This window comes from Aptenodytes forsteri, unplaced genomic scaffold (assembly GCF_000699145.1).
Source record: "Aptenodytes forsteri isolate BGI_AS27 unplaced genomic scaffold, ASM69914v1 Scaffold15, whole genome shotgun sequence".
Lineage (NCBI taxonomy): Eukaryota > Metazoa > Chordata > Aves > Sphenisciformes > Spheniscidae > Aptenodytes > Aptenodytes forsteri.
The window spans coordinates 22,014,149-22,041,966 of NW_008795129.1; the positions used below are offsets into that span (position 1 = coordinate 22,014,149).

Genomic DNA, 27,818 nt, shown 5'->3' on the forward strand with positions numbered 1-27,818 from the left:
AAGAGAGAGAGAGAGAAATAAAGATGCATAAAGAAGCAGAGCTGCCAAGAAAACTGTAAGTGAACTCGAGCCAAAAAGCCCTGTAAGCCTGTTGGCTGACTCCTCCGAAATAACACTGCAGCCAAAACGTATAACAAAAACTACAGTTCAAAGGAGATGACTTGAGCACTACACTTGTAATATAAAGAGTTGCTATTTGGGGGGAGGGGAGAAACCTTGCTTAGAAACTTTAAGCATTTTTCACAGTTCAGCTCAGCAAGAATGAAGTAAAAGATCTTTCTTCTTTTTTTCTTGAGCTATTGTAATAAATATCTCTGAGTTTTGAAACATTCTAATTGCACTAAACCTCCACAAATTAGGAAGAAAGATTATTGATTAATTTTAAAAAAACTGATTAATGTATTAAAATAAACCAAAGGGAATTTCTCAAAACTAGCAGCAGAAGCCTCAGCATTGAAACTCCTCATGCAGGATGCACATACCAGACAGCTCGACTTTTTAAAACACTCTGACCAGTACTACCATGATAGCTGCTCTCTACTTTACCCAGACACAGCAGCAGAAATACCAGTTCGTTCTTATTCTGAGCAGGACACAGGGAAATAGAGAGTTCTCTGGAAAACTGCAGTGTATTTAAATATGAGCCAACAGAGCTTTTAATCCATGGACTTGCTTAAGCATTTATCAAATGTTCTTCGTCAAGCTTACATCACTGAATATACCGAGTGCACCCTGTATTATCTGGGTGTCTAGAGAGCCGCTACAGCCAGCATTCCTAGCCCGATTTTGTGGATGCAATATACATAGCCTTTGGGCAAAGCATCGATGGGAGCCTTGCCCTCAGCTATGACAGCAAGGCAACTTTCCACCACTCTCACTAAGCCTGATCTAAAAGCTGCTAAAATCTTCTGGGTGGTGGGCAGGGCACGAGCCCAGCTCCCCAGCCTCCAGGGCCACCGACAGCCTTTTTTTGCTGGAAAAGGCAGGTGGGCAAAGCATAAAAACTTTTCATTCAAACATCGCATAAGAGAAAGCCCTCAAAATTACAACCCTGGTTACCAAATTCCTTTATTACCCAGTGAGTGCAACGGACAATACCACCCTCCCCAGAAAACCTTCAGAGAGCTGCAGTTTCATCAGCCTAGCTGGGAACTCACCACCTTCTTCATGCAAACTTAACACTGTCCGTTTCTTTTTACAAGAATGTAAAGTTAATACTGGCCTATATATACTTTCAACACATGAATTAGAAGTGAAAAGGCCATTGCCCATCCCCAGCCCGAGCTGTCCATTCTCCCCTGCTCCAGCAATTCTTTCGAAGATAAGTAAAAAAAACCAGGCAGACCTAAATATTTATTTTTAGAGGCTGTACACTGTGAAAGCTTTGACATTACGAGCCAAATCAACCGAATTTCAAATCAAGCGTTCCTTCTTAAACATACTAGTTTCCAATAAACTGTTTCACAAGCAAACATTGCAAGCGTAATAGCAAATAATGATGCCCATGGAACAATGGGATCTTTTATACAGTCCAATATATTTGGCATGCGGCAAACATCTACTGGGAATTTATTCACTGAGGCTACGCTGGCAGCGTACTACAAAGCAGCAGTCTTATTTTACTTGCGGCAAAAGTGCATTTGTGTTGCAGTTATTAAATTATTCCATGGCTATGTGTGTCATTTTCAAAGATGTAGGAACAGTTTAATATTTTTTAATTTGCAAATTACAGTAGAACATATGAATTACTATTTTACAGTTCTGGAGAGAACTTTTAGTTTCTCACCTTATACTAAATAAGCTCTAATTCCATCTCCCTCGCTCCTTCATTTGGGTACAAAAACAGCAAGCAAAAATCTCTCTTTAATAGAAAAATTACACCATCTTCCAAAACTTATTACAGCTGCCTTCAGTATAAAATGAAACCTTAGAGAATGTTATTTAAAATGTTTTTTAGAAGTCAGTAGGCCTCATGTTTCATTTCTCCACATCAGGGTTTGATTTCCTTTGTGACCTTATTCTCTGCCCTTAAACAAATCAGAGAATGAGGCCTGAAACATCTTGGAAAAGTTCCTACTATGCCAGCATCAACACACGAAATGTGTTTAGTTTATCCCGATAGCCATCAATGATTTAATCTTTTATTGACGACTGTCAAACCTTTCCTCTACCAAAAGAGAGGAGGCAAAGCAAAGAAGTAAAAGCAATGTTCTTACATTCTTGGTCCCAAATTCCTTTAAAAAAGTAAATAAAGTGTGTGCATATGTACAGGTAAGACATTTGTGAAATTTCTTCTCCAAGAGTAAATGTGTTAAAAACAAACTTTAGTTGCCCTCCGACATATGGAGCAATGATTGGTGTTTGTCAACTCCCCCACTTCAGCAGAAAGGAGTATTCCTATGCCCACACAGGCAAACAGCACAAAAGAACATAACCATCATGATGCAAATTCAGCAGGGTTTCATGACAATCCTGGAGTCCAAGGACCACAAGAAATACACTCAGTATTGGGGAAAATAACTAAATATGGAGAATCTTCCAGTAATTACAAATGACCAACCATAATTCTGTACAGAATCATTTCTTGGAAATCGTCATTTCAGGATGCTATCCTGTCTTTCCTATTTCTCTGCAAACCACACACACCTAAGGACTCTGCTTAAGCATAGGTACTGTCAAACCCACATTCATAAATCTCACATCACTATTTCACGTTTAAAATACAAGCCTTACATTGTAAGCAGATATCATCACTCAAACAACTGGCTACACTAATATTAGGTGGAAATTGTGTTCTTTTTTACTAAAGACTAGCAAAAGAGTCAAAGTTGCCTTTAAAAAAATCTTAAAGGCTGGTGAAACTAATTTTATCATTAGCCTTACATAACCTAATAATTATAATCAGGATCATCACTAAACTATAATGCCCATATACATCTCTAGTTATTTAACTCAAACAGTATTTTCATACAAAACAAGCTGGCAACCAATCTCATAGCTCTGTAGCCCTACTGATTTCAATATTCCCCTTGCTCATTAATATTGAATTGAATCAGAACCTCAAGAAATAAATCTTTACTATTTGACCACTGAAATTTTAGTGTTTCACTCTCACTGCTAACACAACGTTTCAAAAACAAGTCAACAGCATATGCTATGATGCGGAAAATCACCCCATAGATTAGCTGTCTTGAAGCATACTAAACACTACATCATAAGGACCATGAAAAGTAGTAGATACTAATTTTATTACCATAAATATTTGTTACTTAGTGAACTACATACAGATCTACATGGTTTTTCATAGATATGCCCTGCTTTCTTAAACAGACCTTCCTGGTTCAACTGAAATGTAATAGATGTTTAAAAGCGAATGTAATGGATGTTTAAAAATTTTTTAAATTCAAAAAATATTTTCTGTATATTGATCTGAATGTAATTGAGCCAAACCGATAATTATGTATAAGTCTCCATATGTTACATTTCATTTTTACTCTAGTTCTTCCCAAAGTCTAACTTTATAATACTTTTTAAAGAGAAAGCATGCTTAATGCTGGATCCCACCTTAAGAGACAGACATCAGCTTGCTTTCTCCAACTTGCAGTTTAGATACAAAACCAACATCATGCCCATTCAAGGAGTCGATTATCTACAAAAGGCAGAGTGAAAATGATTGCTCACGTGAAGTATATCATATTCAAGGCTACAAGCATCTAAATTTTACACCACCATAAAAATGCCTAGGGCTTCAGCACTTCTGCTCAGAATTGCTTGAGCAATTCTGCTTGCTTATCTACAGACAAACAGACTCACTATCTGAAAAGACAACTGACAAAGAGACCTGCCCAATAGCTTAAAAAACCCTGTTATTTAGCCTGTTAATGTTAAAACTTCAGAATACCTTCCTCCAAGAGAGAAATCTGCAAAGAATCCAAGCAAGCTGGTAAAGTCCAAGTTTCTGAAAAACTGGCACAATAGAAGGAGCTGCCCAGGAAACCCCCAGCCCTTCAGGACACCTGGAGGTGGGTGGGAGCCCATCCTGCCACAGATGATGGAGGGCGAAGTGAGTGGAAGAACTATCCTAGAAATGACTACTGGAGCCTGCACACTTCACAACGAGTCCTGAGAACTGGCTCTTTAAGAAGTTGAAGTCCCTGGACAGGTGGTTCCTACAAAAGGGCCTCATCTCTCTCCCATCCTCAGCTTTATCTCCTCCAATTTTTTTTGCTGACCAGCTGCAGCCAACACAGAGGGAAATCAGAGAGGAGAGAGACAGGAAAGTCATGATGCAAACGTATGAGGTGAAGACGCTAGGGTACGGAGGTGGGTGACAGGGGCCAAAACCCAAGTTTCACAGCCAACAGAGACCAGAAGATGCGATCCCACTACTCCGGTCCTAGTGCAGGGATGGAAAAACTGAGGGAAGAGAGGCTGCTCACCGAGCATGCCGGCGGAGGGAAGATGTAGGGCAGGATTTGCTGCTGCCAGAGGCAGAAGTAGAGTGCATTGTGACTGAAAGAGTGGCTCTGCCGCTACTGGAGTGCCTTGGCAGGGAGAGGAGACAATAACCCCGGAAGGGGTGAGCTCTGGGGCCCATCCTGAGGCCAAGTCTCCTTAGCAACCTGGCTGTGCCAGGGGCTGAGAAGAGCTCTGGTAATTGTCTATCCAAGCCTCCTTGTCACCCTAGCACAGACAGTTCAGGACCTTTCATGGGAGCTAAAAGCCAGAACCAAAGCCCATTGAAGTCAGGGGAAAAACTCACATGGAATTCAATGGGCTTTAGATAAGGCATTTGATTCATTTAAAAACATAAAAAATGAAAACTACTCTTATTTTCTCCTTTTGAATGTGCTTGTTTCCTCTCCTTGCAAATGTGTGATTCAAGTGCAGCCTAGGAAAATAAAAGCTGAATAGCAAATGCAAGACCAGACATGAGTTCTGGGGACAACGGAGAGATCCTCGATTGAGGGGGGTGGGGAGAAAAAAGTTATCTAATTCTTTTCCACAATTTTTAATTAGACAAGACACATTTATCAGAGTCTTTAATACCAGTTTTGAAATGTTACTGACTCCTGAGGAGTCGTCTTGACGGCTGCCACTGTGATGCTGTAGAGGGCTCCCTCAAACGATGCCCCTCAGTGCATCAGTAACCATTCTGGATCCATAGCCCATAGAGGTTCTATGTATTCAGTCATCACTGAATAAAAAATGAAGCAGTTCCAGCTGTCTCTCTGCTTAACTGAAAACACAGACCTGCCATGCCCTCTTCACTTGCCCTGGTCAGCACAGCACATTCAGCTCTAGTTGAATTTTGCCTGACTTTGAGCAGGGCAAGTCTTCAGCAGCGGGCTGGAGCCTGTTCGGTGAAAACACTGCCCATTCCCAACCACCTTCCTTCCGATCGTGCAACATCTGTTGCTTTGGCAAATGCTAATTAGCCTGTAAATTATGGGTCTCAAAAGCATCCTACAGTGTTTTAGGCCAGACTGTAATCACAGGCTCTTGCCTTGTCTTTGGCTTAGCATCCCAAACTTGCAAGACTGACCCTTCAGCCTTAAAAATCAATCACAGACTTTTCATCATAGACTTGGACTGAAATATCTGTCCCCCGTGCTTCAGTACGCAGGACTTTCCCACCATTTCCACTGAGCCATATACCTAACACCGGAGGTCCCTGAAGGCCACTGAGCTCAGGGAGCAGCACTGCTGATGGAAGAACGTGTTGCTACATAGTTCTGTCCCCAAATCAACTGCATGTGTCCTCCCCTATCCAACATGTTACGTCTGGGGATTTCCTTGGCAGGTAACTTTACAGACAGATGCACATCTGCCCAACACATCCCTCACACCACCAACTGACCCACAGACAAGCCTCATGGAGTGGGAAGCCAGTGGTGTCACCCATCTCTGGGACACCCAGAGCCCCCTCCTCATGCCCTCTTCCAAACTATACCCATGGGATTACCAAAACTGCTCCAACAGAAAATGCAATTATGTAGTAACTTCGCAGGTGACTTAACCGCCGCCTGGAGTTGACAGGAAGGTGAAACCTCTCAGGTACAACTCCAGCTTCCCACAGGGCCCAGTGCACCCTGTGCCACCTCAAAGCTGAAATATCGTTTCTTCTCAGAAGCGGCACTAACAGCCATTTCACCCACAGTTTGAGGAAACAACTCTCTCTACCTGTGCAAGTCACTCTGTCTCTACGCTCAATTTTTGGCATCCTGTTGAGACTGTACACATACATACTATTACTGCTGGCTCTGATGATGTTTTTTGGTGGTGTGGATACCTACCATCGGGTGAAGGCATTTGCTAAAGCCACTGGGCCAACCACAGGATATCAGTCTCTGATCACTACTTATTTGGGCTAAATATCGACCATTAAAAGAAACATTAAATCCTTATCAATCTCTCACCCTTCAGTGAGAGAAGACCTTTCAAGTTTCTATGCTACTCTAGATGACAGCAAAGAAAGCAGTTTGGAAGGAGAGACACAAGGATCACTGTCCTTCATGAAAGATCCCACCTACACGAGCTGCAAATCTGGCCTCAGTTCATGAGCACTCAGAGGCTGGATTAATTATTGCTCTCTGAATTAGAGAGCTCTTTTGAGGAGAGTTCCAGGAGCAGCCAAGGCATGAGGAATTGCAACTCAGATTTCTCTATAAATCCAGCATTATCCAAGTTCATACAAAGGACTCGATTCGAAACTACACTTGCTCTCCATACCCCCAGGTAGAGTGGTGTAGGAGGGGTCTAACCAAACAGATGTCAGAGTCCCACAGGAATTTCCTCCTTCAAGGTAGCTTTCTACACATGGGCCAAGCCAAACCTTCACTTCCTTTCTCCAGCAATAAGCAATTGCTTATGGGGGCTTGTGCTCTATGAAATGCTGGAAGGAAAACACTGCTAACTCCACTATTTGCTCCATGGCGTGGAACAGTAAGGTTGAGTGCTGGCTGCTCTTTCAAAAGATCAGAAACAACTGAGCAGGTGTAGGCAAAATGCCTCTACTAATTAGTGTCATACACTATATATACGTGAGCCAGGAGCTGAGCAGCTTCTATCAGCTGCACGTCAGTTTGGTTTCCTTTCTGCATAATATGAAGCACTGCATGTTGTTTATAGCCAATTCAGAAGTGCTGCTGAACTGTCATGTTCCATTTATATGTACATACATACACACCCCTCAAATCATCGCTTCCTAGGTAATTTATACACACCAAGGTAGCATCCACATCAAGTTAGGGACAATGCTCTCTTCCCAAACTCAGCAAAATCAGAAAATGTATTAAGGCTACAAGGAATAACAGATCACTGTCATTAAACTCTAAGAGATAAAGACCATCCCTGGCAAGAATGCTTGATAAAGAACAGGAGCCTTTCAGGCAGACTAGCAGAATAACTTATGGATCAGACCAGCATTACCAGTGCTGATGAAATCATGCCTTACAAATTTTGGCATCTTTTATCAGTAGGCATTAGCCAACAAATGTTCATACTATTCAGTGTTTCTGTACAGCAGGAGTCCCCATGTATAGCATTTCCTATTGGCCCAATGCTACTCGAAGAAGTCATCTCGGTGGCCAAGAGCTCAAAAGGGGTATCACTGCAGCTGGAGCTCCTGGCCCTCACAAGTGAACCCAGCAAGGCCCGCAGCAGCTCAGGGATCTGCTCATGCAGATGGAGTGAGGGACTAACCTCCATAACCACTTTCTAAACTCCCTTTGTCCTCAAATTTAGAAGCCTTTTATATAAACTTGAGGCATTTCTTTCTGCTGCTGTGTCACACACTTCATCATTGCTAACTACTGGGCCCAAATGTCCATCTCTGCTTTGGTTTGTGGACCAGTATCAGCAGTCAGCATAAAGTGAGACAGCAGGGAACCAGACTCCATATATCCCCTGTTGTCACTGAATACTTTCTCATAAAATTATAAACATTTTAATACTGGCTATTAAAGCATTTCAGTTCTAAAGGTTAAAACGTTGTCACAGACACCAGAATCAGGCAGCCTCCTCCTACCCATAGCAAAGCCTTTGCCACCCCAGCCAACTTCCTTGCGCCACCCAAGCCCTCCTACTTACCAAGGCCAGCTGAGTAAAAGGCAATGCTTTTTTATAATCTTTACAGAAACTAATCAGGTGTATTCAAACTCTTTGTCCTTGGCTTCACCACCTTCACCTCCTATTTGAAGTAATGACATGGTTTCTCCAGCAGGCAAAGCTCCCACTGACGTTATCCCATCTGTCTCTTTGGATAGCTCTACAGCATAGCTTCAGCTTGCTGTTCTATATGCATTTTAGCTAAAATTCATCTTCGCATAACACCTTTACAGCATAAGTTCATCTGCACACCACTTTCTCATATGGCAGCAAGCCGGGGAAAAGAAAGCAAGCAAGAGTGACTTATTTGGCTTGATACAAAGCCCGTTGATGTCAGTGAAAACAGTGGCGGGGGGTGGGGTGGAAATCATAATCAGAACTAGTTAAAAGCTATCCTTTCAAATCACACATATATCAGACGGTTAAAAGAGACGGGAACATCCAGCAAGCCCAAGGCTAAGGCAGGCTCTTGTTTTAAAACATGAAATTATCAACAGGGTTTTAAGACCAGTTTGTCTTTAAAGCAAAGCCCTGTTGTCACGCTGACACAGTGTGGGTTTCATCAGCCCCGTGGAGCAGAAAAAGTCATAGCAGCAAGAGTTGTACAACACTAATCTTGGCGCTCGCTTGCAGTATTCCTCACACAGTGCATGCATAAGCAAAAGCTTCATACATGTCCGAACAAAGAGGGGAGAGGCCTTATTTTGGTTTTAAAAAAACACGGGAAACAAAACAATGAGGAGCTGAAATTTTCATTGAAATTCTTTTCAGTGTGCCCTAAAAGAAAGAGGCTACAAGAGTATATGAAAAACAGCTTGTGACTTCTCACAGACAAGTGGTAAATTTTTATTGTTCTGGCCGTTTCCAGAGACTGCACTAATTTTTACGCACAGAGATATCATCCTTTGTACCATGCACAGCTTCCAGCACTCAGCTGCTTTATAATAACCAAAGATAATGCTGGGATCCAGCATCGTTGGACTGGGCTCTCCAGTAGGCTCTGCCAAAGGTTTACCCTACGCCTGGCAAAAAACATCTCTCCCACAGGGATGATGTCCTCTCCCAGCTGCAGTGGTTTTAACTCACCAGTGTACCCAGTGATGCCATAAAGCACACGGTGGAAGTTATTACTGCTGTTGTTATTGTGACCTGACCGCATATTTTTCATCCTCCAAATTTCCCTTCCTGAAAACAGGTCTGCCTTTAAAGTAAAATGGAAAAAGATTATGTAAACTTTAAAAGCCCTCTTATATTTCTACACTTCTCCCCCTTTTCTTACACAGCACACTAGCTCTATTGAGGAATGCAGGCGTGAAATTATCAGAAAGACCATGGTATTCTGCCTCCCCTGCTAGACACGGCTGACCGACCATACCTGTGGCTCAGGCTCTCAGGGCAGGAGAGAAGCTCCAGCTCCCAGAGTTTCAATGCTCTGTGGACGACCACCCTGGCTCAGCCTCAAGACATGTCTATGTTGGACCTCACTCAGCCTTCGGGCTTGCCTCCCCTGGTGATGAAGTTTGCCTCATGTGGTCCCATGTCAGGAGGGGAGATGTCCCTCCATCAGGATCACACTCATTTCTGCAACACAGAATCCATAACCTGTTCTAAACGTTGGACCAGATGCTGAAGATGACTGCTCTTGGGAGGACCCTGATTATACACATTTGTCATTATATTTCAAGTAATTCAGGTAAATCCAGGTAAAGTTTGCAAGACAGAAGATGCAAGAGCTTTCATAGCAAGCACTAAGGCTGGCCACACTTGGACGTAAACTTTGTGTTCCAAAACAAGAAAGCTTTTCTCTGTTATTTTCTACAGTTCTTGACCTCTCTTCTGCATCCACATTTTCCTGCCTTTCAGCGTACACTCCGAAAGCCCAGCTTCCTAAGAAGCCAGACGCGTGCAAAATCAGCACAGCTATTTCCTTGCATCTGAACATTTCTCAGTTGTTTATAGTGAATGAGAGAGATGCCCTTACAAACCCCTCTGCACACCACTCCTCATTGTGCCTACTCATTGGCAGATTTATACGCTGTCCCCCAAGCCAAGGGAGCACCGTCACCAGCCTCTGGCTGAGCAGCAGGTGACAGAACTGCTTTATGAGAAAATTTCACTGAAGAGGCGGGAAAAGTAATTTGTTGGAATATTCATTCAAACGTAGACATCGGAGGTTTTCACCAACACTCTAGACAGTACATTAGCACAGGTATCAAAGGAAAGGTACGTTTAAAGCCAACTACTGAAATGAAATTATGTTGCTCAGTAATGTATATAATCCAATCTGATAGCAGAAATGATGCTGCTGCAGGTATAAACACTAACCAAACGCATGCATATTCACGTGTAAAGGCAGAATACAACTTAAAAGCAACTATTTTGATCATCTAATTTGTGACGGTGATTAAAAATCCCTAAAAGTATATATAATTTTAACTTTCACAAGCATCTTGTAAAAAATGGTAAAGACTAACTTTATTCCAACTAATACACTGTCATGTTGAGTTCTTCACTCAGCTCAAGTTCTGACAGAATCAGTGTTTTTCTTTCATGAACAGCCAAAAATTTCAACATATTCATGCAACCTTTTAAAGAGCAACCTGAAACAATAATCTTAATATTTTATATTTACAGAGCAGTTCAATATTCAAAAGTGCTTAACAAACTATGATTTTTAATGTGGCTTTTAGATTATAATTAAATTAGATTTCACTTTATTTTTATGTTTAAATGGAACAACTGCTGTTGAAGCTGCACCATGAGAACAGTAGTAATCCAAAGATGACCTAATGACTTAAAATCCTGAAAACCTATAAAATACAGCCACCTCTGGATTTCAAGTCACACAGTGGTTTGCAGAACAGTGAGAGGAGAGGACACCAACATGAAGGTTGTAAGTGCAACCTTTTCTCTAATAGCCACAGAATTTCACATTTTACTGATTTGTCCACACTTTGGTACTGCCAGATCTCTCATCCCCTTACCTATCTCACCCTAGTACCCACCCCTCAAGGTTTTTTCTCTTCTGCATTATAAACCTCTGGGAAGACACACACCCCCCCTTTCACTCTTGTACCTTCCCAGTGCCATCAACCCCAGCCTCAGCTAAATACAATCATGCACAACCCCCAATGCCTACCACTCCAGTCTACCACATCTCCATCCACTTCCACTTCTGCTACATCTCTTTTAATCGTAGTTTAATCCCCAAAAACACCAGTGGGGTGGTCTCAGTTAGGATTCGTCTTACCCGCCACGGACAGCTATCCCATTACAGCCACAGAGTTGTCCCACCTCTGCGTTTCCTCCCACACTTGGGGACAACATGAAGAAATGCAGGTGCAAACTCCTCATTAATAAGGCAGTCATGATTAATAACCTTGTGTTTGCCTTTAATATGGTCCATTCATCCAGTCTGTATCACAGTTCATTTACGATTTTTCTATATTTGTGATAATTCAAGCTCCGCCCCACCCTCACCCCCTTTTTTTAAGAGGACGTAACTTTACCAATTTACTGCCAAATACACTGCCATTTTTTTTCAGTAACAAAATTGTTGAGAAAAGACTGGACCAGGTCAAAAAGCCCCTCTGATTAGGCACAGACATGGCTTTCGACATGTGTCAATTGCACCTTTAACAAGGCAACACTCTTGTTAGCATCTTCAGACAACTCCTGCAAATTCCTACTTGCATTTCTACGAGTAGGATACTGCATGAATTAGAAGGTATGATTAAAAATTATAATAACAGAGCTGAAACAATATCCTGTTCATCATTCATCAAAAGAAAGAAATACCTGCCTTGGGGCTATAATAAGACAGAAAGTGGGACAGGGAGACCAGTTCTCCCCCAGCAGATTCTGCAGGAAGCATTCCAAACATGACAAATTCACTGTTCACCCAGCAAATGAAGTAATGACACTAGCATTTGTCCATAAAATGTAATTTAGCCAGACTACTCCAATGAAATCAGAAGCTTTAACACTATAAAACTAGGGGGTTGGAATATTTTTACCTTATTAAGAAAGGGGGGGGGGAAACATAAGCTTTCATTTTCCCTTAGCTGAACCATCACACTGTAGTCTTTGTTTTCAGGAGTGAAGCGCACAGCTTCCAGCACTAAACAATTTGCGTAATTTCTTCTCAGATGCACACACCTTGCCAAAAGCCTAGTGCCAGGTGTAAAGTCCACACTCGGGCTTATCAGTACATTAAATAAAATCTTCTTCCCTCTCAGCCTAACCAAATACCTGAAGGCAAGCATCAGTGTGGATTCCTTAATGCTTTCAGCCCCTGTCTCATCATGTCCCATGCCACAAGCACTTGGGTGAAGACGTCAAGCCAAAGCTTGTCCATGTAGAGAGCCAGTCAACAACTACAAGCACATCTGCCAGAAATACAAGTTTAGGCTTGGTTGTAATACCTACATTTAACTCCTGCCAGACATTAGTGATGCAACGTCCAAGGCATGTATTTAGTCGGTGTCAGTTCCTTTTTCGTATGTAACCTGAATCCTAAAAATAATTCTTTGGAAATTAAGGAACGTACTATAGTTAAGTCAAACTAATTTGGAACTTTATTTTGACAAAACAAGCCTCGGCAAAAAGCAAATAACAATGCATATGTTTTTATGAATTCGGGAATGACAAAATGGAAACATGTCTTTAAAAAAAAAAGTGTCTGTGCCATGTTTGCAGCTAGAGACTCTGAGAGCACATGAAAATCCAAAAATAAAACTGAGTAGAAACAAAAGCAAAGTTTTTTCTTCTGCCTTAACTAAGGGAAATATAAACAGTGAAGTATCAATAGCAAAAAAGTAGATTTTTTTTTTTAATAACTTTCTGTAAAAAGCAAGAATAAAATTCAGTCTAAAGCCCTCTAAACCTCCAAGAGTTCAGAATAAAAGCAGTTTTTTGCACACCCATCAGTAAAACCACTCATACATGAGATTTCTGGGGCACAAGCTTTAAGCTGAGAGTCATTTAAAATGCTTCCCGGAAGAGAAGTTATTCTCACACTGTTTTCATATGAAAATACGAATTACTGTTAAGGGACAACTGCGTGGTACTCTGCCACCTCTGGAGTTCACTCCTCAGTAACGAGAACCAAAGGCATGGCTATTAAGTAAATTAGAAACTGGTCAAAGTACAGCTAAACTGGTTGCAAAAGGACTTTTTTAAAAAAAATATTTGTGACAAGTTATGTTCATTTTTATAGTAAACAGCAGGGTCTTCTTACACATTCTTGGAAGATGTGTCGTGCTATGGCAGCTGCTTATAAAACCCAGTAAATGAGGCAATGTGCTGAACTTTGTCTGAAACCAAACCATCTTTTGTTTCCCTGGATGATGACATTAAATAGGACAGAAATGGCTACCTGCACTATGAGTGTTCAAAGACTAACCTTTTTTTTGCCATTAAAATATAAATTCAATTAGTTACTTCCATGCTTAAACAGAACTACCGCTGCTGAAATTGTACTCTAGCGATAATTGCAATCCAGGAGTGATCTAATTATATACAAGTCTCAGTGGCTGCATTCCCACGTTGCTTCCTACAACCCGGATTCACTACAATACAACTCATAAGTGAAAACCACATCGTTTGCAATCATCCTCCCCTAAGACTGCATGACTTTATATATGTTTAATGAGAAGTAAGCTTACTATAAAAAAATGTGAGTTTCTACCTACTGTTAAATACAAAAGAATAGAAAGGCACTTCAGCTGCATGTAAAAAACCAGCTGATGGGCTAAACTGTACAAGGGAAAGAACATTCTTTTAATTAAGGTACTGGATTAGGATTCAAGCACCAGCTTTACTTTTTGGCTCTGCCACCAGCTTCCTGTGTGACCCAGGGCAAGAAATTTCATCGCTCCACAGCTCAGTTCTTCATCTATAAAATGGACAGTGACATTTCCTTCTCCCAGTCTCTCCGCATTTCGGTTGTAAGCAATTACTGTGCGCTGGCACGTTGCCTTGGACAATAAGTATCCATTATTAATTGAAGCCTCTGGGTACTACTCCAATAAAAAGCTAAAAATCGACTCGTCCCCCTTTCACAGGATCCTAACGGAGTTTTGTATTGCCACCATTTGCCGCTACTGCAATAGAACACATTTGTATCCCTGAGCAAAGCCCTGCATACAGCCTGCTTAAGCCCCTGTTTTGAAATGGAGGAGGAGGAGGAGAGAGGAAGAGGCAGTTGATTGGGGTATCCCGAACATTTAAAGAACAACTTCGTCCAAGACAGAATATCCTGGCCAACTCATTCCCCACTAACGCTGTCAATGTGCACAAGTATCCTGTGCAATACAGAGAGGCTGCCAACGACTTGCTGCTTTTTTCTTCAGTATTTTCTACTCCCATTGTAAAAACTTCAGTGCAATGGTTTTGCCAGGTTTGTAAATTTGAATGAGACCATCTGAGCTGAGTTGACTATTTTAAGAGGGTTCTTGCAAGTAATTACAAGGTAAAAACGAGAATACTTCACACCTACATTCTGACTGAAAACTACTCAGCCCTGCTGGCTCCAGGCTTTTAATTGTCAAAAGAGTTCAAGGTTTGGAAAGTTATTGGCATCAAGGAATACTGGATATTCCTAACTAGCATTGTGTCATTATTTGGCATGATTTTTGCTGGGATACCTCCCAAATCTGTGACATAATCAGAGAGTTCTCTACATTACACCATACAGTCAGATGCTCATGTTAGTGTAATACGTTACCATGTTTAATACCATTTGCTATTACTTACACTTAATCAACTCTGGAACCAGTTAAACCATATAGAAAAGGCAATTTCAGAGGCTTTCAACTGACAGTTTTCCACACACAACTTGACCTAAAATTACAACCTGAAGTTTGTAAGATGCGGTCTACATACGCAATTGCCTCTAAACAAACATCCATAACTCTCCACAACCCTGTGGGAACTGAAAATTCATATGAAAACAGAAAAAAACCCCACACAAAATTAACATCTGTAGAACTCTCTTAACTAGAAAAACTGTTTCCCCTTCTGGCCAGTCTTAATTTACTGCTTCAGCAATTTTATGCCCAACCTCCACACAAGCTTTCAGCAACACAAGAAATGGCTGAGCTCTCTAACACCAATCCCCCTTTTAGGTTAAAGTCCCAATGCAGTATCTCTTGAAAGACTCACAGTAAATTCAACACAGGTATCTTAGGCTGCACATTCCTATACATATGTTTTCAAAGTAAACTAACAATTACACTCTAACTCATCAAATTCAATGCAAAAAGGAAGTAAAATGATTAAGTACACGGAACTCGAAAATGCAGGTCGTGACTTCTAATAGTCACTCTTGGGCTTCTGATTTCCTGTCTCACAGGGCCCGAGCATCAGAAAATGTTGAATATTTGCCCAGGTAAAATCAGGGCACCTTTGGGTGCCATCAGCTGGGTACCCAGCACCCCAAATCGCTAGTCACTTTTCAAAAACCTCATTACTTTTCTGCCTCTCTATAGGAAAGGAATTTAAATAAATCCCACAATCCTTATTACCATTCCGTTCATTCATGCAGGTCACTATAATTTACTGCCAGGAAAAATAAACTTCTGCATAATATTCCTCAATGTAAGACATTCAAAGGGCTTAAAGAGGGAGAGGAGGTGAGAGGGCTTCTGACAAATATTTGCTCAAGTGACCGCATCATCCATGAACGCATTTGCTACAAAAAATGGGTGAAGATATTTACGGTCAACATGAAACATGCCAGATTGGGACTGGGGTGGTAACAAGGAAAAAGAGCAGGGGACAGAGAAGGGAAGGGGAATTTTTAACCAGCTTTGTTTCAGCAAGGAAAACTCCCAATATTGCAAAACTGGCTTTTTCCTCCCATGTAGCCTACTAAAAAACAGTTTTCAGCAAAACCAAAGTTGAGTCATTCTAGGCTCCCCAAAGGATTAAGAAAAAAAAAGGGGGAAACCTAAAAAACCTCCAAAAAATCCCACAACTCATCATCTCCTCACATTCTTCCTAGGCTCTGTAAATCGAGCCTTGTCCCTGGCAAGCCCACGCAAGCAGCCCGCGCCCTCCGGCAAGGTGGTCAGCAGAGGACAGAGGCACGCAGAACACAATTTACTACCAACTCTGGCAGCCGTTGCTGCTGCACCCTCCATAAACTTTGTTTAAACAAGTGTTCAAACAAAAACGACTTGGCCAGTCACTTGGTTCACCTCAACAATACCCATAGCTCACTCTACCGAGGATGAGCCAAGGCTATAAAAATCCTCACTGCTTTCAGTGTTGACTACCTAAAACCAAGTACAGGTGAGTTGGGTGGTTCACAGACTGGCTTTGAAGACTTCAACATATTGAGGCTGGTGGTAGGGATTCAGTCTGATGGCATCCCCATCACAAAATTATCTTTTTCCTCCTCTGCTCGACGAAGGCTAGCTCTCACTGGCATTTTCGTGGGGAATGTTTTCATTTCTTGCTGCCTGAGAAGCTGGCACTTGTTTTCTTTTGGATTTGGGGGTTTCCACAGATTTAAGTGGTCCCAGACAAAATAAGACACTACTTTTAAAGAGCATCCAAAACAATGCGAGAGATGCATTTTTATTCATGTAAAAACCAATCAAGACATAGGGAAATGAAAATTTTGTCACTGTTTTGGTCATATAAACCCAAACTCACAGTAAGATTCTCCATAGAAGGTAAGTTGGGCTGCCACTCACCAGCCAAAAATAACTTGCAATAATCAGAATCAGTATTAAAAGCAAAAATTAATCATCAAAAGTTTTATTCACAGAGTTTGTGACACTCAGATCATCCCACAAGCCTGGAGAGAGCAAAGCCCAATCAAGACATACTTCAGAAAGTGCAGCTCAGATCCCCAAAGTACAGCAGGTACTGCTGGTATCTATCCCCTGGTAGTACAGCAGGTCCTATTGTAACAGCCAAACTGATTACTTTTGGACAGCAATGCCTTCAGAGTCAATAAAACTGCTCACATCCATCCAGGCTAATCAGCAAGAGTAGGGGTGAATGGAATTGATTCCTGAGATTTCAAGCCCTAATTTAGCTAAGCACTTAAATAAATATGTGTAAGCCTTATTAAAGTCAACAGGATTTTGGTATTATTAAGTTAATATTACTAAGCATGTGCTTAATAGTCCTGCTGAATCGCAGCTTTGCTACTACTAAGAATTCAGACAGCTTTTTAGAATTTGTCCTCAAGTAAAACCGTTTCTTCACAATTTTTGTCGCCTATGTTTCAGGGACTCCCCGCAGCCCACACAACGGGCTACAGTCAGATGTCTGTTATACAGCTGTGAGTGCAAAGTACCTTTCCTGAAGCTCCAGATCTGCGCTAGTTTCAAAGTCAATATCTAGCTTTTCATTAAAAAATAAAAAAAATATTGTTTCAGCTATAACAGCAGCAATCCAAAGGATCACTTGACAGTTTTCATAACTGCAGTTATTAAAATTTGTGTTAATACAATTGTACAAGTAATAATTAAATTGTAATAGTAATGATTAAAATTGCATCAGTATTTATTATTTGTTCATCACGGTAAGCTTGTAGGTGTATCACAGCAACAAGAACTCACTTGCACACATGGATATTACACCTCACCAAGGCATGGGTAGATTAGCCCTACAGACACGAGTGGGACAGATGAATATATAAAGTTATGTAACAATTAGTTATGTAGTGAAATCTTATCTTTAGACTACTGTGAAATCATCTTCAAAATTAATGCAGAATGTATCAACTTAGTTCTAAATATTTTAATAGAGAAACTCATTAATTAAAAACATCGTCTCACATGTGACAGAGTTTTACTTACCAACAACATCGAGATGGTATGTGTGATTGATGGATCCGTACTGGTTTTCCACTACGCATGTATAATTTCCTTTGTCAGATGGGACCACGCTCTCCATGATGAGACTCCAGTGCTGGTTGCGGACCTGGCGGGTTGTAAGCAAAGAGGTTGGGAACTTCACTAGCATAGTTTCACCCTCTCCTCCTCCAGAAGAACTGTTTTCTGAATAGTTAACCTTTTGTAATCCATGTTTAAAAGCCTCTTCTGTGCTCGTTTACAGTACTGGACACTGAAATACTTTCTTTATTCCTGATCAGGTACAGCACAGCTGCAGCAGTGAAAGCTTTCACGCATTCTGCTATAAATTTACCTCGTCCCTGATCTGAGCACTGCACACTCAGTCCTACCAGGCTTACGAGGATGGCACCAATTAGCAGCAGTTGTCTTACCAGGCTTTACCTCTCAATCCACTCTAAAGCAAATTCACACCCTCAGGATATTTCCCATCTGTCTCCAAACAATAATCTGATAATATTAACTACCCACCAGCAATATGGGATGGATATGATCCCCTAACGTCTAAGTCTCCATCTTTCTCTAATAGCTCAATTACACAGCCCGCATTTTGGAGAAACAAAATACAGAAGGGCAATGTTTGGGATCCCTCCCACAGACACATAGAATGGCCACATCTCTTGCTGCTCTGGGGTACCACAAGACAGACATGAAGATGCTGCCTCATGAAAAATGCCTGAAGAAAATCCTCATGGAAACAGAGCATAAGGATACACATTTATTTCATACAATCCTTCTTGGACAGAATGTATTAAAGGTGCTGATTCTGTTCTCATTTGAACTCAAAAGGAGCGTTGGCATTGATCTTGCAGAAAATAGGATCCAGCCCAATACTGGAAGGATATAGAGTCATCCGGTACACATATATATATTTTCTGCATCATAAGTTGGCTCCCCAAATGACCTTTCTGGCTATCCACTAGCCCTTTGTTTTAGCATTACGTTTTTGACAAAGTGCTCAAAGATCTTAACATTATGTGGCTGTAATGTACAACTTTTAAACTGCAAAGTACGTATTTTAGCAAATGGAATAAAAATACAATCTGGTACAGTCATTTTAATCAGCCAAATGGAAAGTAGTAATTCAGTGTAGTACACCAGAAAAATTTATGGACCATTCAGCGACACTTCCAGTAACTATACATTCTTAAAAGCTCATTACAACTATAGGTCTGAAATCCTGATTCGTGCCTGACTATTGTGTAGGTCCTTATCCAGCAGGGAAAGGCTATGCAGGACTGCGTCCCCGGTGCCAAGAGCTTAGCTCTCACACCTGCTGGAGGTAAAAATGCCTTCAGTTCAAAGATTGGAAGAAAAGAGTCCTCTCTGTAAGGGGCTCCTGGCTTTTATAGTCCCCCCAGATAGTAATTAGCTCATTAGCTAGTTATTACTATTATTGTCCAGTTACGGTCTAATATTAGCTAACAACTGGCCATGTGGGCTTTGAAAAACAAAGAAAACATAGACAAGACTCCAGCAGCAGGTGAAGGGCATGGATGCTAACCAAATGTTGCAGAAACGTGTGACACGACCCCAAAACGTCCAGCCCAAACTTAGAGCTGCTCTCCCCAGCCCCCCATCTTGATGGTATACATCAAAACTATATATTGAATTTTTTTTCACACTATGAAGAGCTAAGAAATAAGTTTATGAAGCTAGAAAGAGTTTATCAGGGTTATTTTATTGTCTTGTTATTCTGCTAAGCAACCTTGAAAGTCAAAGTTTGGGTCAGGAAGAATTACTGTCATAAAACACTGGTAAATAACAAATACAACAGCTACATATTTTGGATATTTTACTTCTTTAGGAGCTATTTTGGGGGAGACTTGGTCAAAGTGACCTGAACTTTTTGCCATTACAAGTTACATCTCACTTCTCAGAATCAGAGCAAGTGTTTTTAACCTATTTGACTGCAAAACAGGAAGAACAGATCATGGTTCCGTGGAAGTTAAAACAAAATAAAAATTGGTAACAAGCTGTAAGTAATTAATTTGATAGGAAAATACAAGAGATTGTTTAGCATTCAATAAGAAAACATAACTAACTTACAGCCACAAGTGGATATACTGGATGGCAATATTAAAAAATATTTGTGCAATTTCCCTTCTTTTAGCTCCAATGAAAAGAGATAATATCTTTATAATAAAACAACAGCTTAAGCCTCTTCAATTTAAGCTAAACAACTGCTGTAGAGGCCCAAAACATTTATGACACATTGTCACACAACTGGATTTATGTCATGGATCTGGATTCAACTAGATTCAGCTTGTTGGCTTAGTGCTTTCTGTTACAAGTGCAGCATTGCAAAGCCCAGAAAAACTCCCCTTTGCTGGGGATGACAGCATCTTCTGCTGAAGACTCCCAAATTGAACCCTTCATTCTCAGACACATGATGGTCCTGCCACATCCCTGCAACACCCTGATCATACAGGCTTTGTTAATGCGGTCTTTTTAAGTAATGTGCCGTCACTCCCTAGTCCTGTCTTTGGGCAGCAAAACTGGTGCCATTACTGACAACCAGCACCAAAATCACACCAGTTTACGTAAAAGCTAGTTTCAAAAGAGGTTCAAAGCAGTGCTTCCACAGTACATAGGTCTTACACCAGCCTTTTGTGTATGGATGAACTACAACAGTGATATTCATTTTGGGGGAAAAAAAAAACAAACCAAACAAAAAAGCTTCCACAGCATAGGTCTTACACCAGCCTTTTGTGTATGGATGAACTACAACAGTGATATTCATTTTGGGGAAAAAAAAAACAAACCAAACAAAAAAAAACCCCCCACCCTTGTGACTGAAGTTGCAAATAGATGGTCTCTTTGGTAATGCAGGTTAAAGCCATTAGCTCCCTCCTGGTTGCTCACTAGGGCCCTTCTAACTGAAGGCACCAGTCCTACAGCTGTCCAAATATTCCCTAATAAGTTTCCCTGGGTAATACCAACTGGGTCCATTTAAGCCGTTTAAATAGATGACTTGAGCTTCCCACCCTTGTGACTGAAGTTGCAAATAGATGGTCTCTTTGGTAATGCAGGTTAAAGCCATTAGCTCCCTCCTGGTTGCTCACTAGGGCCCTTCTAACTGAAGGCACCAGTCCTACAGCTGTCCAAATATTCCCTAATAAGTTTCCCTGGGTAATACCAACTGGGTCCATTTAAGCCGTTTAAATAGATGACTTGAGCTTACCTGGCAGACAGAACATATTAGGGAGCTCAGGTGAACTAAGCCACTAGGAAAAAAAACGAAGGCAGCAACAAGCCGCTGAAAGCGGGAGCATCCTCACCAGGCATATGGGATCCAGCAAAGGACAAGTGTCCACAGCCAGAGATTTATCAGTTGCAGGAAACTCTTCCAGCTCTTCAACCTGACTAGCTCCTTGCCACCTATTATGCTGTTATTTCTGCTATTTTGCTCCCTGGCGTCCTAACTTCATATTGAGTTTTTTCAAAATCCCGGAGAATACCCACACAGTCCCACCCACTCCATCACCTGGTCTTCAGGGTACCCCTTCCAATTTGTCACTGCCTTTTCTTGACATAGGGAAATTCAGGGAACAACCACATTCCAAGTATCCCGAATCACAGCTTGACCCTTCAGATACTTTGTTGACACAGTTTAATAACTGCTTTTGTCGTCTTTTTTTTTTTTTTAATTGCTTTGCAATACCTATTTTCATGTTTTATCTGTGCTTCATACCCAAAAATGGTATTTTATTGAGGTAATAAATATAATCTTAACATTTTTTTTTCCTGACCAGGTATGGACACTTCTAGCAAATTACTAAGGTGGGTTTTTTCGCCATCTTCTCCATCAAATTCTTAAACAATTCTTCCAAACAGTCTCTCCAAACAATTCAATTTTTAAACTAAATTATCAATATCAAATGCATACAACTGTACCCTTAAGATATAGCTTGGAGGTGGAAAATCTAAACTGGAATCAAAATGCCAAGAAATATTGGTCAGAAATCTAGGAAAGGGCAAGTAGTGTTTCATAGAAACGTTTTGGTTTTGGAGTACCCTATAAAAAATTGTGGACAGTTCTGTTTAATTTTAAAATACATGTCTTCAGTGAACAGATACATCATTAAAAGTTGTCACTTAGCAAAAAATGGTAAAAAGGGGTCAATTTTAAATGAATTTCAAAAGAAAGAAGGATTAGAAACCAAAATGTGATTCCCCACAAAATCAGCACAGTTCAGACATATACTGGTACTGCTCAGGCAGAGAGAACAAGTGCAGAACCATCCATACAAAAGCTTATGGCTTTTACAGTTCCTGTAGAGTCAGAACTCTTTCTTTACTCTGTATTTATCTGGCTGAATTTAAATGTGTATACGATGACTGTAATGATGAAGCTTATCAAAATGCATATGTGAGAACACACACCTGTTAATACTTAAACGGTAACAACTGATAGAAGTACATTTGCTTTCCGGGTGGTGTACAGGAAAGTAAAGGCTCCTGTGGTCTCTCATAGAGGATTTAGATTATTCACTCAAAGAAATTATAAAATGCCTTTAAATGCACAAGCAAGACCTATCATCACTTTAGAGACAGATAGAAAAAGACTAAAAAGGGCTTAGACATTCAACAACCGATCCTTTTCTCCTTGCTGTAAGAACCTTGGGTATACCTTGAAAAATCATAAATGGTTCTATTTTGAAATTCACCACCCAGAATTAGTCATGGTGGAGGAATTTTGCTCTGGAAGCTATCTTGGCCAGCACATACACCCTTCTTCTAGCCTGCCTGAGTGCAAATTGGCTCAAGACATTCCCCAGTCAGAGGGACAAAGTGCTACAGGCCACTATCTGATTGCGATAAAGAGGATACGAAGAAGAGATTTCTTAGCTCAAGGCAGCAGGAGAGAGATGGCTGGAGGATTACTGGAAAGCTTCACATTTTCCTTCCCTTTACTTTGTTCTTAAAGTCTTGAAGGGATGATTGCCTCTTCCGAAAGGGACAGACAGTGTTACATCAACCGGTGACGGCCAAGTTTGGTTCCAGCTATTCTACTCGCTCAAAGCATTATGAAGATCTCCAGCAGAAATGCTTTACATATAGCAACACCCAGATTCAAGACAAGCTACTGTACAAGAATTGTCATGAGTTGCTGTGATATGTGTCTGAAGACAGACCAACGTGGAAAGACTTAGTCCTTTCTGAGCATTCCTTCATTACAAGTTTGTCGGTATAGAGGTGTCAAGAAAATACAATTCTCTCTTTATTCCAGAATAATTTTGAACTAAGCCCACAGTGACCTCTAACAAGAAGAGGACACAGCCTCCAGAAGCTCTGGAGACCTCATTCTTTAACACCCATTCACTGAAAAAAAGCTTTACACCTTAAAAAAGATGGTTATTCAAAACACCAACAGAATCTGGAATACACATAGATTTAGTAAGCAGAATGACAATGATAAGTAAATGCCTCCAGGTCATTTAGAATTTGATGTATTTCTGAGCAACAAGAAAGTCTAAAATCCACAGCTGTGTCCCCTCTTTTTTTCCTTTAGACTAAAGAGATGTAAGAAGTTATGATTTAGGCATATACTAATGTACTTTATGTAGAAGTTATGATAGGTATATACTTCACTTATCCAGCTGGCTTTAGAAATAGGCATCTGTGGTTTCTCCCCAGAGTACATACATACCTCGGAAATTGTATATGTTTAATACACATGAGCAAAAATTTAATTTGTGCCACTTAATGGGCACAAGTCTAAATGAGCTCACCCAGATCCCTAACACAGGCTAGCAGTGGCAGCACAGAGCCCTACACAGGCTGTTTTACCCCACCAGAGATCATCCTCCCAAACCAGAGAGATTAGGTATCTCCACCCTGCCTTGCAAGACACACATTTTCCTTCACGGTTTTCAAGAGTGATATCTGCATTCCCCCTTCATGAGATGTAAAGTGTTCAAATAATGTCTCAGTTAGTACCAAAACAGTTGCTATTATTTTCCAAGACAGGATTAGTTTGGGTTTGGGGTTTTTTTTAATTGGCTTTTTTTTGTTTTTAAACAAGCACTGAGAAAGGTGAAAATCACTGAATTGTAGCCAATTCGTTAACACTCCATAGCATTATGAAAGGCAGAAGGTGTTGCCAGGTGTACACTCATAAGCAACAGTAATTTACGGTGTAAGCAAACATAAATGGAAAAGTCTACTTAGACAATTAGCGTTCATGCAGGGAGATTTTCTGGGCTTCACTCTCTGCTAACACAAATGTTGGAAAAATTGACACTTTCTACAGTAAATCTAGCTAGAGAGGAAAGGAGACTACAGCTTGTCCTCCTCTGCACTGGAAAAATATAGTTTTTGTACCAAGCAGGATCTGAGTCAACAGCACACGATGCAATATACACCCTGGCTCCATCACGGCATCGTAAAACACGGCACCCCGAAAATACTGCAATCACTGGGGTAAGGCAGCAGTGTGGTATCAGGGGAGGCAGCCCCCAGGACTCGGTCCCGAGTTTACTGTGTCATCTGGAAAAGTCAGTTAACTTTTGTCTTAATTACTCGGCAAATTGCTCTGGGCTCCTCAGCTCTAGGCTGGGGCTTACAACTGCGACACAAGGTGACTAACTTGGAAACTTCTCATCTTTGGAGAGAAGTTGCTGCGGTGTCGGGTACATGAGGAATACCCTGATAATAGGTCTGCAGAAGAGGTTACGGTAACTAAGAAACATGGGGCAGGATGGCAAGGATAGTGCTTGAACAGCAATTTGCTGTCAATGTCACACACTCCCATTCACTGTAAGGAGCGGTATAAGATAACCAAATCCTGACTTCTGAGCTGACCTAGGCAGATACCGGGAGGTTAAAGGTCTGTGCACTAACCCACAGAGCTAGCTGGCCTCCCTAAAACTGTCTCTTAATCAGTAACCACCAATTTAGAATGAAACATCTAATCTGAAGCTGTTTAAAATTCAAACAAACCCTTGTAAATAATTGCTGTTACTTTCCCTCAAATTCTGCTTCCCATTTCAGTTTCACAGACCATAAACTCTATAGAAAATAATAACTTTTGAGTTCCAACCCTTCCTTTATTAAACTGCCTACAATCACCAGAATGGATGGTCATTTTTAACAATGCAGCTGAAAATGAATAGAGCAAAATAGTCTTACTCCGCTTTGCAAAGTCAGTCTTTAGTTTTCCAAATAAGTCTCTATAAATAATCCTTAGCTGCACTGCTATGCTACAAGCTTGAATTTGAGAAACAGCAAAATATAGAAGCAGTGCTCAGTAACCGCCAAAGAAACCATCCACCCTTCCACAGAAGAAAACAATTACTTTTTTTTTTTGCTTCTACATTTGATCCAAGGCCATTAAAAGATTTTCTGTTGACTTCAGCAAGTTGTTTGGGGGGGTTTTTTTGGTTTTTTGTTGATTTGTTTTTGGTTTTTTGTTTTTTTTTTTGTTTGTTTGTTTGTTTGTTTTTTACAGCCTTGGTCAAGAACAGAAATTGCAAAATCACGTCATGAGAATGTACCTTATATCCGCCAATACGATGCTCTTGTTTAAACTCTTTCCCATTTTTCAGCCATCGCATGGTCGGTGTTGGGTTTCCCATTGCCGGACAACGAAATTTGACAGTGTTCGCCGCTGGCACCGCATGTAGCCTTTTCTCCATTTTGTCCGTATGTGTCCAATAGGGTGCCCCTGTTTCAAAGAGATACATCCAGAAATATCAGTACTTGGAAACTGAGTTCCCCTTCCAGCTCCTTCCACAGACATAAAGTGCTGCACGTATTCGTTTTAGCAGAGACAGCGTGGTTTAGAAAGAGTACACGACTGGAAATCATATGTCGCAAGTGCTGACCAGAGTTTTGCAAACAGCTCAGTCTGGAGCCTTGAGTATATAATTTATGACAAAATTCCAGTAATTAACCACAGATATCCTTTGTTTTGTGTATGTCAAGTAAGACAGAGGGACCAAGTTTTCAGCAGACTCAAATGATCAGATGCTTTCGACCTCAAGTTGAGTTACTGTGAGCGCTCCGCAAACTTTGAATTCTCGGACCCTAGCTCTGAAGCCAGACAGACCAAGTCAGAAGACCTGTTGGAAGCCTCAGCCTTAACCTTTCCCCATCCATTAGAAGGGGGATAAACATACCTACCTGCCTGGCAGCACACTAAAACTTACAGTGTACCACGGCAATGTGAGCTGTGCTGTTACTGTCATAGAAGCCACTAAAATATATTTACAAATGGAGGACCACCAAAACAGCAATAGCATTGATCATTTCGCAGAGATTTCCCACTCTCCAGAGACTGTCAAAGCCCAGATGTTCACCGATGTCCAACACCACGACACAAAACAAGAGTGTCTCTCTGAGCCTGTACGTACTGGAGTGATCACTTTTACCAGGTCCTGGCAAGACTCACCTGGCTCTCACTCACTCCTTCCCATGCCCTGGCCCAGCCTGTGTCCACACAAGGAGCATGAGGAGCGCACGGAAAACCCCTCTCTTGTCCAGCTTCTCAATCATTTGTCATCTACCAGTACAGCAAACACAGCAGAACAAAACATACAACTATCCATCTGTTTTTACCCTCCAAGAAGTAAATTTGGATAGATAGATCCATATACAAGGTTATCCCATGCTCCGGATCCATGCACCACTTTGGCTACGTTGCACAGCGTCTTCATGGCATCGCTTCAGCTGTCTCACCATAACAGTTTTTAAAAAGTTAAAGATTCAAGATCTGTTTAATAGTAGGAAACATTAATTTCTTTTACAATGGAGTTTTCCTGAAGCAAATCAGATTAGTGTGGAATTTTTAGGACTAGAGGGGTCCAGAAAAATAACTGTTTCTCTCAGCCCTGTTTCATTTCCTTCATTAGCAGCCTAACACTCCACTATAAACAAACTCTTCCGTTCCTCAAATATTTATAGCAGTTCTTACAATCAGTGCAAACTCAGAAATCCTGCCACCCCCCTCTCTAAATAAAAATACAGCTGGATAGAAAATACAGGAATAAATCCTTTAACAACGTCTCTCTCAGTATAAAGAAAACATTCCAAAAGCAAGTCTTATAATGATGCTAAGAACGATAAGTGATTATTTTTTTTGCCCGAAGTGGCAATTAGTGTTAAAATTAATGAAGTAGAAAAGCACAGCAAATTTGTGCATGTAATCAAAATACAAAATCAAGTAACTATTGAAAAATTGACTGCAACACTAAGAAATTGTTACACGGACTAAAGTGAATTAGGGATGCAAGGAAAAGCACTGTTAACATTATTTGCTAAGACCAGGATCACATTAAAAAAACAGAAGACTTTAAACAAAGCCAACCAAAGGAATTAACTACTACATGCAAAGACCAAATTACATTACAAGTATACCAGGCAAAGGCAGAATTACATGTTGGTACTGATATAATAAAAGGATATTTTCTCTGGATTGCTAAACATCTTCCACAAGGCAATGTAAGGTGACCGATATTGGGCCCTACCCACAACTTCCACAAAGTCAAAGTAAACTGTGGCAGGTCAAAGCCAATCAACCATCCGAACCAGTTATATCAGTATCTCAGACAGAGCAGAGTGCCTAGATTTGACCCCAAACTGGCAACACCGCCCCAGCAACTTTGCAGCCAGCATGGTCATTTCTCATCACGTCCATCACACGCACCTTTTCTCACACCTATAGAGCATAAAAAGCTTGGAAGCATCCACTGGCAAGCGCAACCTCTGAACCACAGGCTCCACAGCTCGCCCATGTGAGCACAGGCTGGATGAACCAAGCTCTGGAGAAGCTCCCATCAGGGTGCAGGCCAGGACCAGGGCATCTGAGTTGATCAGGATCCGTCCACCAACAGT

General features: G+C 41.0%; 1 protein-coding gene across 1 annotated transcript in view; it reads right to left on the reverse strand.

The window, feature by feature from the left end:
* The window catches only part of FGFR2 (fibroblast growth factor receptor 2), an 83,202-nt gene that overhangs the window by 32,511 nt on the left and 22,873 nt on the right, over positions 1-27,818 (reverse strand). The window contains 2 exon segments of the mRNA XM_019471656.1: positions 17,928-18,051; positions 25,481-25,650. Of these exon segments, the coding sequence (XP_019327201.1) occupies positions 17,928-18,051; positions 25,481-25,650 (294 nt within the window).